Source organism: Haemorhous mexicanus, chromosome 11, assembly GCF_027477595.1.
Source record: "Haemorhous mexicanus isolate bHaeMex1 chromosome 11, bHaeMex1.pri, whole genome shotgun sequence".
Classification (NCBI taxonomy): Eukaryota; Metazoa; Chordata; class Aves; order Passeriformes; family Fringillidae; genus Haemorhous; species Haemorhous mexicanus.
In genome coordinates, this window is record NC_082351.1 from 1,146,516 (window position 1) to 1,167,680 (window position 21,165).

The 21,165-nt window shown below is 45.8% G+C and overlaps 1 protein-coding gene across 11 annotated transcripts in view; it reads left to right on the forward strand.

Moving 5' to 3' along the window:
• WNK2 (WNK lysine deficient protein kinase 2) overlaps nucleotides 1-17,794 on the forward strand; it is a 94,824-nt gene extending 77,030 nt beyond the window's left edge. For 8 of the 11 annotated variants that reach the window (XM_059856029.1, XM_059856024.1, XM_059856025.1 and 5 more), the window contains 3 exons: nucleotides 672-716; nucleotides 2,198-2,451; nucleotides 8,787-11,017. In XM_059856029.1, the coding sequence (XP_059712012.1) occupies nucleotides 672-716; nucleotides 2,198-2,451; nucleotides 8,787-9,134 (647 nt within the window). In that variant the 3' untranslated portion in view covers nucleotides 9,135-11,017. Of the gene's footprint in view, nucleotides 1-671; nucleotides 717-2,197; nucleotides 2,452-8,786; nucleotides 11,018-16,659 lie in introns of those variants that run through there. The other 3 variants (XM_059856032.1, XM_059856028.1, XM_059856035.1) reach the window with 3 other exon arrangements.
• The last annotated feature ends 3,371 nt before the right edge of the window (nucleotides 17,795-21,165 follow it).

Consider the following 21,165-nt stretch of genomic DNA (forward strand, 5'->3'; position numbering starts at 1 on the left):
AACTCGGCTACCCTGACGGATTATTTTTCTGCACTCGGACAAAGCATAAGGGAAACTCATTCACAGTTCCATTCAATTGAAGTTCAGAGTCTCACATTTAGACACAAATCCTACAAATAAACTATTTGGAAACAATTGGCCTCAGACCTGCAGAACAATGTATCTTTTTGGACTTGTAAAACAAGATTTTTAGGGTTGTTTTATGGTTTGTCTTTGCAGCCAGACTAGCTTGACTTGTTCCTGAAAGCATTTTTGGCCTCCAATCACAAACTAAATTGACATTATTTCCTGCATTAATAGGAGACAAATCAAAACCTTCTATTAGGAAGCCAAGGCAATTTGGAAAAAAAAAAGGAAAATAAAATCAATTTTTAAAAAATTTCAAAATCAGCCAACCAAAAAAACCCAAACAAATGCATCTTTAAGTCACGAGCCCTTGCTTTTGGCATGTTGTGGTACTTCCCAAAGCTTTTGAATGGCTGCACATTAAGAAAGGTTTGAGCTGTCCAGTTATTTAGGCTTCCTTTACTCACCTGAACTGCTGACTTTGTCTGTCCTTTCTTGCATAATAACTACTTTTTGATTGCTTAAAAGTACAGAAGCTTGTCCGTCTGATTTGCTGTGTTTAGTCTTACCTAATTCTGTGTGTCTTGTATTGTTTTACCTTGTAGGGTCCACCTTGAAACGACTATGTCTAGGCAAAGATCACAGTAGTAGTAACTATCCCGTTTTTGTTTCTCAGTATTTCCTTCATGGCATGGGATGTTCTTTGCTTTTTTTTTATTATTTTTTACTAAAAGCTAGTTGTTTAATAATGAGAGCTGATGCACTTACCGGAAACTAGACTGTAAATTGTGATACTTTGAGAGTAATGCATGTGCTATGATGTCTTGGGAACCTTGCATGCTGCAAGAGAGTCGTGGTGTTCTGTGTGTGAGACTGTGCACGCATGCTGCCAGGGAACTGGATCCAGTGTCTGTCTCTGAAATACACACCTCTATAAGACTGCAGTTCTCTGCTGGAGGAATTGATTGCTTAAAACCATTCCAGCCCCCTTGAGCTGCATGAAATAATAAACACCAATTGAAGAGCTTTCTTCTAAAAATCCTTACTTTTCTCACTTTTACCCCAAGTGAAGGAAAAGGAATTGAGCAGTATTCACTTAGAAGTGACATTGCAGGTTGAATGCATGATCATTTAAAGGTTATTAATATATTTTATATAACTGTAGGACTAATTAGTGTACTTGGTTTCATTGGCTGGTAACTGATTAACAAAGAAAATACTCCATGTTCATGTGTGTTTATACAATCATTTTACTACAGTTCTATGAACTTTTTGCTTGGAGAGATGGTCTTTATTTCCAGTCTTTAGCTGTCTCAAGTATGTTAGCTGAGAAGTTACTTTACATTTTCTGCTTAAGTCAGATTCAGACTCCTTCAGTTGCAGTCCCCTGCTGAGCTTGCTGTGTCAGACTCGTAGTCACTAAGCAGAAAAAGGACAGAAATTTTTTCTTTACTAGTTCTTCTAGAAAGAAGTGAACATACAGAATTAAATCTTTATCAGTACTCTTCCTGACTGCTTTTATCCAGACCAAAAGTTCTCTATCTTTGTCTCGAACAGTCACCCTGCCCACTACAGCCTCTCCTCTCTCTTCTATACTTTCATGGTCCTGATGGGGTTTTTTCCCCCAAAATACACAAATAGCCATATGAATGGTCCTGGCATCATTGAGAGAGGTGGTGGACTCCCAGAGGAGCAGGAACCAGCCCTGCCTCTAACCTCTGTGACAATAACATTTTTCCAGGAGGACAGTAAACTTAGGCAAGTGAAATAAATGGTAAATTAATTTTATAAATGCTTGCAATTTTAGCAATACATCCCACCTCCCTCTTCCTAATGGTAGTGTCTGAGGAGATGTTGTATGGGATATCTGCTTTATGGGGCTGCATTCCTGGCTTCACTCCCTGTCCCTAATTTCACCCAAGACAAATTAGTAGCCAAGGTAACATGGTATGATAGAAAATGCAAACCCATTGGACTTGGACCATTTCTTTAAGCAAAGGTGTTCTGCAGCCAGGAGGGGGGAGGGTTAGAAATCTGAAAAGCCACCACTGGAGTGGCAGTAGGTGAGAAGGGGTTTGAGCTGCAGGGGTAAGGCAGAGGCACCATCTCAGCTCTCTGTGTGATTTTCCAGGATCCTCAACCAACAGCCTGGTGACGTGTCCTGAGCCCCTCCCACAGTCGACGCTGCAGGTTCAGGCCAACAACAGTAACAACAAGAAAGGGATGTTCACAGATGACCTGCACAAGCTGGTGGACCAGTGGACGAGCAAAACTGTTGGAGCTGCACAGACAAAACCTTCTTTAAACCAACTGAAGCAGAACCAAAAAAGGCAAGACATGGAGCCAAAGGCTAACCCCATGCAAACGCAGAATGAGACATGTGGAGTAAGTGGCCCTCCTTGAAGGACATACCTATTGCTATGTGTCTGACAGCCTTTGCAGAACTCAGATGTGGAGGAGGACATAGACTAACATTACTCCAGATAAATGCTTTCTATAAATGTCCAGCTCTTTTCGTTCAGTACTAAATCAATTTTAATTGTCCTTTGGAATAATCTTAAGGGGTCCATGGGCAGCAATATATATATAAAAAATATATATTTTAAAATTCCAAACTGCTTATTAACAGCGATGCAGAGCAATACTCCTATTGTTATCATCAGTTGCTCAACTTCAGTTTCAACTATTCCTAAAGTTTTCGTTTTGATCTTTAATATTAACCTTCCTCAGAGCAGGAGCTGGTGGCTCTGTGGTTGGGAACCGTTGTTTGGGTGGAATTGGAGTGAGTCCTGTGCTGGGAGAGGGGACAGCTGGGAGGGTGCTGATCCTTGCTTGTTGGACATTATCATCCTCAGAAATGCTGTCAAAGTATCCTACAACAAATAAGGAACTGGAAAGCCCCTGTTGCTCCCTTTCTGTTCTCAGCAGCAGGACAAAGTCATTGCAGGTGCATCGTGCCTGCATTCAGTGCTGCTGAGGGCTGATACAGAGGCAGCACAGCAAGAAATGAGCACACGTCCAGAATCCTAGTTCACCATTCTGGCCCACCCTGGTCTGGGTTTCCAAATCTCCTCACAGTTGGAGATTCTTTGATGAGTAATTTTTGCTGGGTTTATTTTCTTGGAAGACTGCAAATTGAGCCAAAATAGAGGAAAATAACAGTGAGGAGCTGTTTTGTAATCCCCTAAAAGCAAGAGAACTAGATCTGGATAGCAAACCACTGCCTTTTTGGGATGTAGAAGGAAGAAATCCTGTAGCAGTAGTAGCTCTGTAGCTGTTGGTGAGGTGAAATGTACAAAGCAGGAACCTCACCAGTGCGTCTGCTTTGGTACCTGCTGCTTCCTGAGTCAGTAAATAATTCTTTTACTCAGTAATGCTTTAACCAGCTCAGAAGTAAGCAATGTCTACTTAAGACCCTAACAGTTTTCTTAAAATAAGTCAAAGTTGCTGCTAGTAAACCCAAAGTAAGGATTTCCATAAAGAGGCAGGGAGGGCACAGATTTTGTTAAGTCACTTCTTACTTCTTTTGATACACTTTTTGCAGCATTTTAGTGTCTTTCCCCTGAGACCACTGCAGAAGTTTGAAGTATTAGATGTGGATGTTTTGCCCACCTGTATCTCTGGAGAAATGAGTGGTCACCTGTCAGTATCAATTTAGGGTTGATTTTACCTCCTGCAATTTTGGTGTCTCTGCCTCGAAGCCTGTGGAGAAGGCAGCATATCACTGTAAGAGCAGCAGGAATGTCCCTGTCTCAGTAGACTGGATCTTAGAGGGTTTGTGTCTTTCTCCACCATGGCAGTTGTTCCAGGGAATCAGCAGAGCTGACTGAAGTTTTTTGGAAGTGATTTACCAGGAGCATGGAGAAGTTGGGATTCCCTGCTCTTCATTTTGCATCGTTCCTTGTTGTGTGGAGGAATGGCATCAGCTGGAGCCCTGGGGTGGGTGAGACCTGGGGTGGTTTGCGGCATGAAGTCCTTGTAAGGACTGTGCTGGCGCGTGCTTGCAGCAGAGATGCAAGGGCAGATGGCAAACACTGCTGGTGTACTTTTTGTTGAGTGTTTTGGCCATGAAGATGTCACAGGATGCTGCAGGTGGCAAGTATGATATAGAAGAGTTTGACAGGGGTTGGTTTGGGAGTTCCGCATTGTTTTGCTGTTTGTACCCTCTGAAATTGGCCCTAACTGGGAAATTGAAGTTGAGGGAGAAGAGGGATGCATGGTGTTGGGAGAGAAATGGCCAAAGGAGGAGGAAGGGAGCAGCATGAGAGAACTCCTAATGTGGACAGCTGGACAAGTGACCTGTGTATTGGAGGGATGAGCTCCATGGGGAGATGGCCATGTGGTGAATCACAACTGAATCAACTGGAAAGACAAAAAGAACTTGGGAAATCACATAAAGGATGGAAAAAATAGCTTTCCAAGAGAGAGAGAATCTGAAGCTCAGGCTGTACTTCTTCAGTTCATCTGGTAACACCATCTTTTGTCACCTCTTTTGATCAAAAACACCTTTACAAGAAAAGAATAAGGAGCACTAAGCAGATTTCCAGCCCATCAGAGAAGGTTATAAGGTTTTATGTTGGAAATAAAGGCTGGATAAATAGGAAACAGGGCGATTCTTATGCCTTCTGTGGTTTTTTTTTAACTGGAACAAACTAGTATGGAGCTGTTAGGGTGGGCTGTCTCACATGGGCTTAGTTTTGGGAAAAGGTGGTGTTGTTTTGGGAAAAGTGGTTCCTTGTGATGGTCACAAATGAGGGGCTGGGGGTGGCAGGATTTTTACCTTCACTTCTGCCTTGTCTCTGGAGATTATTGTAAAGAGAAATGCCTCCCTAAAGGGTTTCATACAGGAGTAGGAGTGAAGGGAGTTGCCCCATGATGAAAAATACATTAAACAAATAAACAAACCCCCAAAATGTTAACTATACATTTAAATAGAAAAATACATTTTTTACTTTAAAATTTTCTCTTGCTGTTCACCTGCTGTTATAAATATGCAGGGCAGTTGTGTGGTTGACTCAAAAATCTTCCCTTTCCCCCTGGAAAGGACTCACTTCCCCGGGTTATCTCTTTTTTACCTAAGACTCCTTCTACCACTAGCAGCTTGTTTGCTGTGAATAAAATATATTCTTTTTTAACTAAGTGAAAGCTACTCTTTAAGGAAGTCTGGAAATAGAAGAGAAACTGGAAGTGTGTTTAATAAGAGTGAGTGGTTTTCTTTTCATCCTCTGCCATCAGAAGTGTAGACAGCAATAATGTAATTGGCATGTAAAGGAAAACTTCACATTCTGCTTTGTTTCTATGAAAGTTACCAGTCCATTTGCCTACAAATCCCGGTTGATCATATTAGAATTCTGAGGGAGACCTTTCAAAGGGGGAGGAGCCTTCATCCAGTTGTGTCACAGGAGCATTGAAATGTACCTTTTCAAATGGTTTTATGAAGCATGGAAATGGAGGTAGGTTTTCAGCAGCAGCAGTTTGAAATGCAGTAGGAAATACTAGAACTGAGGTCAAACCACCTGAGTGATTTCTCTCTGTGATCTTTGTAAAGATATGATGAAATAATCATTTTTACAGGTAATTTTGGTTAGAAATAGTCAAGGAATAAGTTTAGGAATATGAGGTGCCTTCTGTGCAAAGAATACTGAATATTGTGTACTTAAAGACACTATCTGAAGATGCCTGAGAATGAAGGGCTTGCCAAAAATGTTTTCTGTTCTCCATGCTGTGTGTAGCTCCACGGGTTTTACAGAAAAAACATTACCTCCAAAAAGGCTGAAATGTGTTCCCAGTGCATAGTGAGGTTGTTTGTGAAAACACACAGGTCTGTGTCACTGGGTGATAGGAGCTGGGGGCTTGGACACCTTCAGCAGCATCTGAACCTCTGCTGGCATTTCCTGACTTGTGGGCTTGGGTGTGCTGCCAGGAGCAGCTGGTGTAGACATGGCCACAATGCCAAAACCAAGCCATAGCCCCTTCACTGTGTCTTTCCTCTCTGTTTGATTGGGAAAATAATTAAAAAAATGAATCTATAAGTGCCTAAAAGCTTTGGGGTTTCAACAAACTGGACAGAAGTGATAAAAGAGATATCCATCTCTTTTATCATCCTTACCAGCTCGTGTTGGCAGCCAGCTCTGACTCTGCCCTGTGACTCAGTTTTTTTTCAGCCATAGCTGGTCCATCCAGAAGCAAACACTGATGCTAGTGGGGTAGGCAGCAAAAGAAAAGTCGTCTAAATCCTGCCTTTTCAAATGGATTGTGATAGCTATGGTCAGCTTTCACAACAGAATTACCTGGTTTCCTCTGTTCTGATATAAACCCAGAAGTATTTATGATATTGGTAAGTCACACCCAGTGCTTGGCTGTGTAGTTTGACAGTACTGGAGCTGTGAGTATCACTGGGGGTAGTAGCACTTTGAAGTTTGCCTGGTAGAGCACAGGAAAAATTATAACAGGTCCAAACAACAGATATTGGGGTATTTGAGCTACCCTAGTTTTTGTCTTGTGAAGTTTTTTCATTTTTACCATTGTTTTCTGGTATGTTGTTCTCTGTGTATGTATTATTCTTGTATTCTAAATGAGTTTGTGTGATTATTTGGGGGAAGGGGAAAAACAGCCACAAAGGAAAAACTGTCTGAAGAAGGCAGGTGTGGGGGAAGCAGGAGCTGGTGGCTGGTACCTGTAGGGACATGTACAGGTGCTCAGAGCAGAGATTTGCCAGTGCAGGGAGAGTTGGGTGCGTGCAGGTGAGGAGGTGGCGTCCATCAGTGTTGAGTAATCAGAACTGGTTAAAAAGGTGATGGTTAAAAAAGGCCATACCCAAGAGGCTCCAGCCGAGGGGAAGATGCAAGAGCCAGGTGCCATGGCTCTTAAAGTGTGTATTTAGCTCACTTGAAGCATAGGAGGAAGGTAGAGGAAAAAAACTTAAACCATTAACGTGTGTTTGTCATGACATTATCAGGTTTAATGTGTATATGTAATGTTGGGTTTGGGGCATGACAATTTTTTTCTGGTCACACATATGTAGCATTAAATGCAGCCACTGCTTTACTGAGGAATTCAGCTGAGAAGGAAGAATTTCAGAAGTGGAATGAGTCAGATTTCTCAGTACTTTAAAAGAGCTGAAATAAGCTTTTTCAAATTAATTTTTAAAAGGGGCAAAAATGTCACCTCACATTTTTTGTGCCACTGAATAATCCCTTGCTAGTGTAGTCCAACTCCTGGCCCTGCATAGGGCATCCCAACAGCCCCACACATGCCTGAGAGTGTTGTCCAAAATGCAGCATTTTCGCAAACATGTGTTGGCATTCCTCACAGGTGCTTACTTCGGTGGAAAGCACCATTTTGAGGATGCTAAAACAAGAATCTAATAACAGCATACAGAAATCTGCAGGTCTTTAAAATATATCCTTGATTCCTCTGTTTCTCATTCTTTGGTTTCTGTTAATTTTGGTGGGGTTTTTAACATTATTGGTGTTAAATTCATGTTCCTGAAGCATCTCCTTTAGTACAACATTCACCATCAGATTCAGGTTTCAGATGAGAATGAGAGACAGGGAAGTGAAGGAGAATATCAAATAGTCCCATATTTTTCTAAAATTGCCCTTGGAACAGAGGTTAATGCCCCAAAGTAGGACATCCTGGGGGACATTGCAATCTTTATTGTTAATTGAGAAGAGAAAATCACAAACATGGAGTAAGCATCCCACACAACATTAAACAGATATCCATTTTTTCTGCTGAAATTTCACCTTCGTGCCAGTTTTATCAATTGAATGTGAAATATCACATTGATTGGAGACTCCCAGAATTAAATAACACCCTTTTTTCATTATTCCATAAATAGGTGATCGCCTGCTGGGAGCTCTGGCAGGGAGCTGTAAATTCTGTGACATGAAAAATGTAATGAAATTCTGCAATCGTTTGGGGTAGCAAACGATTGTCATGGTGTCATGCAGGATGGAGTGTGTAATTTGGGAAGCTCTGCCATCCCATATTGAGAGAGGAGAACTCTTTCTCCGCCCCTCACATGCAAAAGCTGCATAATCGAACTGTACGTTAATATAATTTTAGAAAACCGTCTGGAATTGTTCCTGGCAGCCCGTGAGGCAGAGGGGCCCTGTGTCCTCACTGGCTTTGCTTCACCTGGCACAAGCAGCGGCAGCGCCAGGCAGCGAGCACCGCGAGAGGTCTTCTGCCACCCTTGCCAACCTCTGCTCCCTGCGGCTGGGTGAAAAACAATTTTGTACAGAAATAGGGGCTAGAATTTTTGAAGTTCTTTTGAGGCTGGCTGGTAGAGCATGGGATTTGGGTTAATTCGGCATTTAGTGAAGTTTATTTACTTTCATGCACAACATTGAGTTCCTTTGGACATGTAAGGATGTTAATTTTCACTTGTGTTTAATAATGCTTCCTGTCTTCTCAAAGAATGAGGTTATACTGAGGTGACTTTCCCCTCTGCCTCATGTCACCCTTTTTTATTAAATGCCAAATAGTCCGTCTTTAAAAAAACAAAACCAAAAAAAAAACCAAAAAAACAACCCAACCCCCCAACAAAAGTATAAAAGGAAAAAAGAAATGGGCCCAAAAGACACCCCAGGGACACCGTGGCACCTCTGTACCTGTGCCCGCAGCTGCCCAAGGCCCGGCGTTGGGCTGGGGTGCCGCTGGCACGGGAAGAGCAGTGCCCTGTAGCAAGACTTCTTGTGTTTCTCTTTTTGTAGGTAAGTTCGGTAAGGACAGGACTGGGGAGCAAGTGCCCCGTTCCAGTGGCTTGCCCCATGCCCACAGGATTAGCTCCTGGAGCTGCGCCATCTCTGCCAGTGCCTGTGCCAGGCCCTGCCCTGGCCGGCGCGGTGACACCGTACGTGATGCCTCTCTGTCAGTACGGAGCCGTGTTCCCTTCGCCCGTGTATGGAGTGCCGTGGCCGGGTCCGGTGGCGCAGCCGGGGCTGGTCCGAGGGCCCGGCATCGTGCGCTTCTCGCCGCTGGGCCGGACCTGCCTGCGCATGTACCCGGTGCCGCTGCAGCGCCCGGCCCGGCCCGCCAGCCCGCGGCTGCGCATGACCTAGCAGGGGGCCCTGCGACGGTGACCCTCCCACTGGAACTCTCCCATGGAGACCTTGACATGGGTGACCCTGTCAGTGGGTGGCCTTGCCGTGGGTGACCCTGCCCTGGGTCCCGGTGGCTTTGATGCCGTCGTGTTGGAGTGTTTGCTCTGTACATGCCATGGTCTGTTTGGGATGAGGCGGGGCCCCGGGCACAGCCATACCCTGCATAAGCAATCACTGTGAGGCGGCATCACCACAGATCATTTGTTGTCAAGGCGATACCTGCTTCTGTCCCATTGCTGAAGACACTTTATTCCTTGTGTTCTGTTTCACAATTGTGATCCTTAAAGTCATTGTACTTGAATTGATAATTAGCAAATTGTACTAACCCCGCAGGAGTTCAGTGCCTTGAATCTCAGCTTTCCAGTCCCAGCTGGAAAGAGATGTATAATTATTTGAAAGGTGTATTTTATTTACAATCTGCTTGTGAGTTGGAGGTTTTTTTATTTGCAAAGATACTGCAGGTTTACAACTGATGCTCCTCATCAGCTTCATTCTGCTGTAAATGCTTTGTTTTTATTCACGGGTTGAATTCTGAAACTTTTAGAAATAAGAATTGTGAGGTGAGATTTGTTTGACATGCTTGTTTGATGCACTGATCGTAAAATTGTTGGTGTTTGTACAAGGAGTAGTGAAGTGTACATTGTAATGTAGGAGCATTTACAGAGTGATCTAAGGAAGGTGTATACAAGGACAGGGGAACAGCTTCAGGCAGTGCTCTCCGTTCTCCTTCCCAGCCTGTGGTAAAGTCACTGTAGATGACGACTTAATTCTGTAACGGGCAGCAAATGCTGTTTTCCTCTGGATCAGCAGCACACTGGCTTTCATTTCCTTTCCTGATGTTGTGGGCTTTTATAATTTAGTTAACTCAGAAGCTCATGCATGTTCTATAAGTGAAGACAAGTAATGGAGCTGTTGATTCTAGCAGACCATTTCTGCAGGTGGCTGTGAGCCCTGTGTGAGCAGAGCATGTGTTCAGGTTCTGCTCCAGCCACTGTGCTTGAGGGCAATGTCTGTTCCTTGGTGTGCCAGCTGTGTTCGTGCTACAACAGAATAAAAATGTGAAGCTGTTCTTTTTCATATCTGACACTTCAGGTTTGGTGTCTCACCACCTTCTGTTTGGAATTTTTTATTTATTTATTTATATATTTATCTTTATTTTTACCCAGTTTGCGCTCCAGGTGGCACGGACACCTCTCTCCTGTTTGAAAGTTGCTTTTTTCCTATTTTACTGTGCATAGAGCCTCCACCTGCACTTAGTGTAAAGGCACAAGGTAACCACTAGAGCTGGTTTGCCATGGTAAGTCTCCTTCCTTCCCTGAGCACCATGGGCAGCATTACAGGCACAGGACCCAGGTGTGGCCGCACCCAGAGGCCCCACAACAACATTTTGTAACTCTCTGCTGAGGGGCAGAGATGTCCTGTGCTGCCACGCTATGAATTGTATAGTTCTATTGTACTTCAAGCATTATACCTGTCTAAATTACCTTGTTTGTACCCTTTGAATATATTATTCCATCAATTCAGTTAGAATTGAATTTTATAGACAATTATGCAGAGTCTTCTGCCTGGGCAAAATACTTACTGCAGTAAGAGATTTCTGTTCTCTGTACCATGTATCTTTAATTTGTTTGGGTTTTTTAGATTCATGTCGGTATGCTTCATGAGCAAACATGGAAAATATGTTCTCACACCGGGTTCCCTTCGGCTCACACTGAATCCTACAGTTTATGTTGCTATTGCCTGTATAGTCCATCCCTTGTATACTGACAAAGTCAGTGGCACTAAAAGCCCCAAGAAATTGTATAGATTAAAAAGAAAAATAAACATTTTGTGCTTGAAAATGGTGTGAAAAACCCAGTGTTTTTCTAAAACATAGAGCAGTGTCAATTTCCAGCTGTTCCAGGTAATTCTTTGTTTGTTTTCCAGACTCATTCTTGTCCCTGGATTGTGTAGCAGGAGCAGATGTGATGCCTGCAGCAGTTGTTGGGTGCTCCCCACAGCCGTGCCGGGGGTGCATGCTGCCACCTCGGGGCACTGAGCCCTGAGCCCTACCTGGGGCTGGGCTCTGCAGAGCAGAGGGGCTGCAGCCTCAGCTGGTTCCTTTGAGCACATGGCTCCCTCAGGGCTGCTGGTGCTGCTCGTGAGGATGCTTGGTTTGGTAGGTGGGAAAGAGGCCCATGAACTCTCTCCTGAGCTGCAAACACTAGGGAAGCCCTTCTGAAGGATCCTGGCATTATTTCAGTGTGAGGAAGCTCAGTCCTGTTGCCAGCACCCTCTTGGCAGTCACCATCATTGGGTGAGGCTGCAGGAGAAATGGGAGAAGGGCATGCAGGTGTGACACTCCTGCTTCTGTCTCCGTGATGTGGCTTTGCTGTCTGTGCTATGTTGGTTGGGAAGTCTCTGATCCACGCTGGTGCCCGTCTGCCCCACGGTGGCTGCATTGCATGGCTGTGCTCCCAGGAGAGGTGGGGTGGCTGGGGAGTAGGGCATGGATGCAGCTTCCAGGGCCTTGGAGGGTGTGCACCACCTGTTGCACTGGGGCCAAGCAGGAGCTCCGAATGTGTTGCTGGCATTGTCTTACTCGTGATTTTTAATTTCCTGATGGCCCTCTTGGCTGCAGCTTTTCTGGCTGTTCACTTCAAGCCATGGTTTTTTTTGCCCTTGGCTGTGAGGATTGTGTCACAGGGTGCTTTGACCTAGGTGGCAATTAAGCAAATGACATGAGATTAAATAAATGGAGCAACTTCTTGAGCAGAAGGTGAGCCAAGAGTAAGACAGAACTGACGGGTCCATACTGCACCTAAAAAGATCCCCTACAGATCCCAGAACTGAACTTGTTTTATTCCTGACTGAATATTGCTTCAACATGCAGCAAATGGGTCAAAAACTGCTGGTAGAATTCCTGGCCATGCTGGTTCCAGTCCTGCATGTCCTGTAGCTCTGCCATCGCCCAACATTCCCAGCCAGCACGGTGCTGCAGGGACATGTGGGAAGTATGCACAGAGGCTCAGCTTCAAATACCAGGTTTCAATGAGGGAGCTCACAGATCCTCTGATTTTTCGGTTGTTCACTAATAGAAATTTAATACAAGTCTTGAAAAAATGTTTAACCCCCACAGTCACTCACCCAGTAGTGGGAAAGTTTTGCAGTTTTCAGTTTGGAAAGTTAGGAAAGTAGTTGAAGTTTGCCTGTGTGCCTTTTATTTGGCCTTCTGATTGCCTTATGTGGTGATAGAGTATCTTAATGCATGACCACCACATCCTGCTTTCCCAATGCATTCCCAGCTTGCTTGGAGTAAGACTGGACATGGAGAGGAGCTGCTGCCATTGGCACTGCTAATCTGCCACAGGGATGCAAAGCTGGGCACTGGAGATGGCAGGGAGAAACACTGCAGTTGTTTAAGGCTCTTTTGCAAATTGGATTCAACCTCCCTGGAACAGATTTCACTCAAAAGAATCATGCAGCACTGGCCCTTGCAGATTGTTTGCATGTTTAACTCTGGTCTCCAGTGCACAACTTTAAAGAGGGAATATTTTTAAAATTCCTTTAAAAAAGAAAAAAATTATTTAAGAAGTTCATTTAAAGAGGAAATGTTGCCCAGAGCAGCTGTGGCTGCCCCTGCATCCCTGGAAAGGATCCTGTCCAAGGCCAGGTTGGATGGGGCTTAGAGCAACCTGGGATGGTGGAAGGTGTCCCTGTCCAGGACAAGGAGTGGGATGAGATGGGCTTTAAGGTCCCTTCCAACTCAAACCATTCCGGGACTCTGTGATTACTTAAGCATTACTCCATATCTGCCTTTATACTGCTCCATTTATGCCTTCTACTTTTCTCTGAAATCCTTGACATTAGCTGAGGGCAAGACAAGGGACTGAATGGGTGAAGTGTGGCATTCTCTGTGCTCCTGCAGTTACTTGTGTTGGGAACAGGGTGCTAAGGGACAGGATTCCTGAAATGGGCTTCTTCCTCCAGGGAAGAAGCTGCTTGGTGTTTGTGGAAGGAGATCACAAATACTTTGAATCATTAGTTTAACTTGGCTTTGCCAATGGTAGCTCTTTCCCTTCAAGCCTTTTTCATAATCCCAGTGCATTACTGTCAGGTCTGGGAACATGCAGAATTTTTCCAGAGAAGCCCCATGGATGTTTTGTGGGTCCATGTTGATTTTGTTCGGTTTGCGTGTGTTTGAGCAGGAAAAACATCTGTCCTCACATATGCCTTGAAAGTTGGCTTTGGAGAATTGTAACCAGAAGTCTCCCTTCTAAAATGTATGTGATGTCAGTATTGCTTTCCCTGTCATCCTCACTCCCCCCACCACCCCCACTGCAATGAAGGGAATGGTTCAAAGCTTTTGGAGTGAGATCAATGTTAATCATCAGAGAGGAGCTATTATGGCAAAAGCTTGCCTTGTTTTCTGCCTTGCTGCCAGCTAGTTCCCCTCAAGTTTTCTTTCCATGGATGCTGTTGAAATTGTTGGCTCAGTGACAGTCACACATGAAACATTTCTGACTGTGTGTCACGTGAAGTAAGATTTCCTTGCCTTCCCCAGTTCTTCCTCTGCCCTCCTCTGTCCTGATTTTGGGTGATTCCTGTGGGGCACTGTGGGCATGGTCTCTCTACAGAGGGTACGGCAGGGAGCTCACACTCTTCTTGGCAGGGTTGGATGAATGTCTGTTATGGGATTGAATTTATAAAACAACAAAACCATGATTGTGTGTTATTTCTGGCTATGACCATTTATCATGGATTGAGTCCTTGAGGAGCACCTCAGTGGTTTGTGGTGCTGGGCACCTGGCTGGTGCTTGGGCAGACTCAGCTTCAGTGGAGTTGTCTGATGTGCTGACCTCTGTTATTATTTTATCCCTGACAGTCAGTTTCCTGTCCGTATACCCCAGAAATGAACCAGTTTGTTGATCTGGTGGGGATTGTGCTGTGACTCATATGTGTGCCTTTTGGCAGGGGCAACATTTTTGGCTGTGGAGTGATCCCTGTAGATTCGGCAGGACAGGGATGCTCCAGCCCCAACCACGCTGCTGCCGGGCTCCAGAAGTGCAGTGTAATGAGGTAGATTTTAGGGACTGTCAGGCTACAAATTCTGCTTTATGAAGGAATTTGTTGCTCAGAGGGGTCTGGATGTGCTGCACTGCTGACTGTGTGAGCAGTGGCTGTATGAGCACAGAGATCACTTACACCTGATCCAGGTGGAAGTCAGTCTCAGACCAGGAGGTGGCTGCTGTTGGGAATGATGTGATCCTCTCTGCTCCCTTCTCAGGGGCAGTTGTGTGCTATCAAGGCTGTTCTGCTTATGCGTGGATTTATATTTGATTATCAAACTCCTCTCTTTAAATAATTTTCTTATGAGGAGTTTAGGCTCTGCATGGATCGAGCCTTCAGTCTGACACACAAAGTCTCAGGAAGCTTTAGGGCTCACCTGATCACTGTGGAGAAGCTGTGCATAGACAATGCCCTATGATTTGATTAAGTATCTGTTGCAACAGTGAAATTCTTGTGAGAAGCTCTTGGTTTTTCCAAATTTGGTGAGCAAGGAGCACTTGGATGAATTTCTCTGTGCAACAGGATGAATGCATGGTGAATATTGAGCACATTGATGTAGTCACAAGGCAGAGGGAAAAGTTAGGATTGTTTTTTTTCCCCCTCAGAAAGGAGCACGTCCCTACACTCTGCTTTCATGACTGAGGCACCACTTGGGCGCCAGCTCTGGCACTGTGACTTTTGAAGAGCAGGGCATGGTGAAAGCCTCTCCAGCCACTCTTCAGGGGACTTCTCCGGGCCTGTTGCAGTTTTTGTGAGGCATTTAAGGCCCTGACACCTTGTAAAAATGTAGATTTAGAAAGAAATAACCAGCTGCCAGTCCTTTTCAAATGGGGATTCTTCAGGTCTTACATAAAATAGCCCTAAAAAATATTTACACTGGTGTTGTTTTTTTTCAATGACTTTGCAAATAAAGTAAAAAGTTCCTCAGCATTTCTAGTTTGTTTATCAGACTAGACAGACTGAATCTGGTATCTTTGTCCCAGTTAGGCAGCAACTACAGGGTGTGCCATGGCTGCCTTTTCCCACAGTTCTGCTGTCACCAAGCAAACTCATGGGACCTTCTCTCCCTGACCTCTCCAGCACTGCTGCCCACCCAGCCTGGGAAAGCTCAGGCTGACTGAGCCTGAAGTAAGTGGGGTGGTTGCCCATGGCTGAGCACCTGTGGGGGTTTGTTTTGGGAGCTAAGTGCCTGGGGCACTGTCTCTGTTCTGGGTGTTGTGGCTGACCCACTACTGCCAGATCCTTTTTTCCCAGTTACCTGGAGGTAGTTAATTTTGTCCTATTTTCCTGGATGAAACTCCATGCCAAATGCTGGTTATCCACCATGAGCAGGTATTGGGGTGGATCCAGGAAGGTTTTCAGGGCTGACGTTGATCAGAAGCTCGGGGAAGAATTATGAAGAAGATATGATTTCCCTTCCCTTAAAAGTCAGTTCTTCCCATGAACAGGCAGAGCAGGCAATACAGGAGGGAGAAAGTTGGGGTTGCATCTAACAAACACAAAGCCCAGATCACAGAGACCCAGCAGGAGCTGGGCGAGATGCTGGCAGTGTCTGCACCGTGTGCTGTCCCCAGCGTCCCCTGCCTCCCCCGCTGCTCCCTGCATGAGCTCAGTGCTTCCTGAAGCCGTCTGCTCCATCAGATCCGTTTGTGCTGCCCCTCCACAGCAGCGTGCATGTGTCTGTCAGTCTTTCTGTCTGTGGAGCCTGTCTGGGGTGCATAGCCCCCAGTGCATCCCCAGCGTGGCCAGCACGGGTGGTGGGCATGTGGTGCTGGCTGGGGACACAAGGGGACACCCTGTGCTGCTGCTGCCTCAGTGATTGCGCTGCTCTCGGCACCTCCCTTGCCTTTTGCCCTGGTCTTGTCATTGCTGTGCCCTTCATGTCTGTCCAAGCACCTTCCCAGTGCTCTGCTCCTGTGGCAGCAGATGGATCCCGTCCCAGGGATGCTGCAGGGAGGTCTCTTCCAACCCTAGCATTCTGTGATCCTGTGATCCAAAGCTTGGCTCACTTCTATGGGACAAGGGAGCCAAGCCTGCAGGCGTGAGGAGCTGGTGCCACGACCTGCCTGGGCAACCCTATCCTCCTCTGACACTGCACACGGCCTCACATTCATCTCCCCTCCTCCAACAAACAGCCAAACGCTGGCTGTCTGCTGGCTCTTTCCATCTCTGCCTCCTGGGAGCCTGGCTCTCCCCGCACAGGAATGAGAGCTCTGGTCTGAGGACCCGGTGAGGTGCTGAGGTTCTGCCACCAAAAGAAATGGTTTATATACCTGAGCTCTCAGCACAAGTGCCCATCTGTCCCTGTTTCCAGGAGTGCGCTCTGGCAGCAGCACCTCTCACACACTTGAGGTGCCCTAGCTCACATGGCCTTTTTGGGTTTGGTTTGGGTTTTCCTAGATGTGAAATCCATATGTGGATTTTTTTCTTTTAGATTCTGAAAATGAGACCATCAGTGAGTGACACGTGGCCCCCACAGCTACGGTGCCAAGCGCAAGGCCCCACCGCGGCCAAGGAGGAGGAAGAGGAAGATGGGAAATGATTTATCATGTGTGAGGAATTCTGTGCTGTTCTGGTCCATTCAACACTATTTTGTAACTTCTTTCTAATAATTTTTTTTATTTATAGTTGGAAATACAAAAATGTTATGCAATAAAAAATAAAGGAGAATTATTTTGGGGGAAAAGGATTTTGTTCCAGATTGTTCCCTTCTGTTGTGAGCCAGGTTTCCGTGAGCAGCAGATAGAGAAGAGGGAGGAGGAGGAAGAGGAGGAGGCACTCCTTCAAATGCTTTTTGTTTCACATAGTTAATTGTCATTTAAGCAATTTTCCAAGTGATAAACTAGGCGTGCATACGAGAAAGAGAAGTTCCAGTTCCATTTAAATTTCTCACAGTTCTTTTTTAAAGATGATGTTCTATTTTAAATCAACTTAAATCAAGGTAAAAACCTCCGGATCCTGCACCGGAGGATAAGTCTGCTTGTCACTTCCCTTTTTACCTCTCTCTTTTTCTCATAGACTGACCACATTTTCTTGCTGGATTTAAATACAGTCTCGAGTCACTGCTGATTTTAAATGTAAGACTAAAATCCTCCCAAAGATGAGTGGGTAATTGGAACCATTTTTAAGACTCTAAAGTGCCTTCAATGATCTAAACCGATGCAGTGGAGTTCACTGGGTGGGTTTCAGGTGTCTCCTGGACCGAGGTGATGGACAGAGTAGTTCATAGCAATAATCTCATGAGAAACCATTTATCCAAGGACTACTCATCTGGTTTTCAGAAATCTGGGTTAGCATTGTCCTGAGAAGTGGGAAAATGCTGCTCCTGCTGTCACATCTGGGCCCCAAAATCTCTGCACCCACAGGCCTCCCTTGTTTCTCCTGCATTCCCAGTCCAGCCTCTTCTCACCCTTCTCTTGGTTTTGATGCCACAGCCACAGGAGCCTCCCCTGCCCGTCAGCCTCTCGGTACTGCCCTCCCTGCAGCTGGAGCCAGCTGTTCTTTTTCGTTGTTATCTGCCATGTCTGTCTCTTCCAAATCTTGATTCTAAATAATAAATCTTATTTTGATGCTGTTGTTCCCTAGTTCCTTTCCGCCGTGGCCCCTCCTATCCACCAGCAGGGGTGAGGAGAGCGCAGTTGGAAGTACATGTAAAGCTCCAGAACCATTCAAACACTTGGTTAATTCAGAATTTTTAAGCCCCAGGCCAAAATATACATATTTATGTTCATTTTCTGCTTCTCTGGGGTGCCTTCTGCCCTGTCCTTTTCTGAGGAAATGGAGTGGATCACCTGCATAGGAGCAGGGACTGGTAGGTGCTAAATCATTGCTGGCCTTGGGCTTCCCTGCTCATAGGAAGTACCAACCTCTGTCCCTTCCCTAATGGGGGGAGAAGTGAGACCCAGGTGAGTGGGGCACCTTCCTGTTACTCTCTTGATTGTTCTCTTTTCCCTGGCTGGGAGGGCAGCTCCCTGCTGGGTGGGGAGACAAGGGCTGTCATGTCCCCAAGGTGCTTCTCCAGGAATGAGTCACTACTCCAGTGATCATAGAAACAAAGTGCTGTGCCTTTGTCTCAGATTTTTATTCCCGAGTTTAAAAGATGGCTTTCTCCAGGGAAATCCCTTGCAGGGTCTCCTGGGGTCCAGAACTTCCTTCATCAGTTGTTCTGAACCTCTTCACTGCTTCTACAGACCCTTAAGTTCCTCCACAGTTGCAGGAAACCAAGGGGCCTCTGTCTCCAGATCAGCATTTTATAAATATTCTATTAATATTCAGATTAAAAATAAGGATTAGCACCAGGATTAAAGCTCAGGAGTGGAAGCTGCAGCAAGCCCTGGCTGGTGGCTGCTCCCCACATCTGCCCAGCCCTCCTGGCTTTGGATAATCTCTCCTCTGAAGGACTGCTCCCTCTGGGAGGGCACCCCTGTGTTTGCTGCTTGCTTGATAGTTTGGAGGTGCTGAGGGTCCCTGAGCTCTGCTGAGATGAACCACTGAATGGAGTCCTCTAATCCACCCCATTATTCTGTGAGGGGGAGCGGGTTTAAACTAAATAAGGAGAAATTTAGATTGTATTCTAAGAAGAAACCGTTCCCTGTGAGAGTGGTGAGGCCCTGGCACAGGGTGCCCAGAGCAGCTGTGGCTGCCCCTGGATCCCTGGCAGTGCCCAAGGCCAGGCTGGACAGGGCTGGGAGCAACCTGGGATAGTGGAAGGTGTCCCTGCCATGGCAGGGGTGTAAAAGGATGGCTTGTAAAGTCCCTTTCAACCCAAACCATCCCAGGATTCTGTGATCCCAATATTTCATCCCAGCCTCCTTGCTGGAGAAGAAGGAATGTGAATACTGGGAGTTTATGGCAGTGGAAGGAAATGCCTGCAAATGTTGAAAGCACAGGGGCTGCTGAAGCAGTGAAGTGTTTGGGTAGCTTCTGATTTTGAGGGGCAGGGAAGACTGGAAATGTTTCAAATCCCCTCTGGATTTTTGCAGTTTCTGTAAGACTTTAGAGGATGTTTAAATGGTTTATTTTCTGTGCAGTTTCACAGTGCTTTAGTTGTCTGAGCAGGAGAATATCTGGAAGGTAAAAGAAGGAATACATTTGGTGAGAGACTGATGTGACACCTGGGGGCATGTGGAGATGTTTGAGGCTGCTGGATGCTAACAGGCATTTCAGGGGCTTGTAACACTGTCATGGAAATGCTGAGCCAGTTAAAAATGTCAAACATAGCAACATCATTCTCAAATGTTTGCTGATGGCACGTGAGTTGCTGGACTCAGTGGTGTGTGCTTTGGGAGAGGGATGGCTTGGGGACTCCATAGGGCTTTGCAGCCCTAAACCTTTTGTTTGGGGATACTTTGGGAGGTAACTTGTGTTTATTATCCTTCTTAGAGCATGCACTGATTTTTTTAAAAAAAACCCATAAACTGGCATCAGTGGAGCTCTGCACTATGTGCTGCCTATTGGTGGCAGAATGAACTTTCTGTGTCCCAATGCTGGCTGGTGATGCAGGGATAGGAGAAGGCATCTGTAGGAAGACACCTTCCTCCCAACACCCTCCCTGTGGGTTTGCTCTCACACATGAGAAGTGATGAACACCCTGAAAATCACTGGCAGTATCCCATTTGCTGTTGCAGTAGGATTTTAGGAGCATATTTTCTGTATTTATTTTATATTTATTCAACAGAGAGAGATGTTATGAAGAAGCTGACAATTAACAATGCAGAATATTTCTGTTTACTGATGAGCAAAGACAAGGAAAGAGACATGCAACTTGTAGAGTTCAGCAGTTGGAGACTCTTATTTGTCCTTTTCCTTCTATTTCCTTCCACCTACTGGAAGGTGTCCCTGCCTCTGTCAGGGGGTTGGAATTAGAAGAGCTTTAAGGTCACTTCCAACCTAAACCATTCTGTGATTGTATGATTATTCTTCACTGTTTTCTACCACCTCTTATTACAAAAGCAGACAAGGAAAATTGTTTGGAAATCACCTGCCTGGATGGTTTCTCCATGGGAAAACACAATTGCTGTAAAGCAAAAACCCAAATACTCCACTTCAGCTGGAGCTGACACTGTGAGCAGGTTTCCTGTGTCCAGCTCCAGCTGAATTAGAAGTGCCCAGAGTGGGGCTGTGCCCTGTCCCAGAGCTGTGGGACCCTCTTGGAGCTAGGCTGGGCTCTCCATCAGTTTTGAATCAGCTCTGAGATGCTTTGAGTTACCTCCCTTCCCTGGGTGCATCATCTGCATTTGCACACCTGCGGAGTTGGTCCTCTTGGGAAAGTGCCTCAGTTCAATGTCTTTCTCACAGCACTGTTTATTTTCTTTATTTAATCTCTCTGGGTAAACTTTTGGCTGTGCTCAGTATCAGCAGCTCAGGCTCTGGTGACAAACACAGTGTCCCCAGGAGTGATGGCCCTTGTGCAGGGCAGGTGGGACTGTGCTGGCCACCAGTGGGCGAGGGGGTGGGGGGTTCAGCTCAGCCAGGGGATCCCTGCTGGACCCCGGTGTGGGGACTGCCTGAGATGATGTTTTCCAGATGAAAAAGCAAAGTTCCCCCTTTTTCTTTCCTCTGCTCCTTGTGCAAAGCTACAGCATCTCAAGGGGCTGTGCCCACCCTGGGGGAAGGGGCTGCTCTTGGAGCTGGGGCTGCTCCATGGGAGCACCAGGGCAGAAAAGGGTACTCTGGGCTCTGGAGGGAGTGCATGCCCGTGCACCCTGTGACAGTGTCATCCCCGGGGCTGCCAACTCACTGCTGAGCCTGTCTCTTACCACAGAGTGAACCAGAGGGAAGGGTTGGGAGCAAACAGGGAATTTTTTTATTATCCTTTTGAATCAGATCTAGGACAAAATGTTCAAATGTGGGCTGGAGCCTGGGGAATTCCCCTGTGCCAGGACAGGCTGGGAGCTTGGGGCAGGCAGGGGTGCAGAATTTTGTTACTGGCCTCCAACTA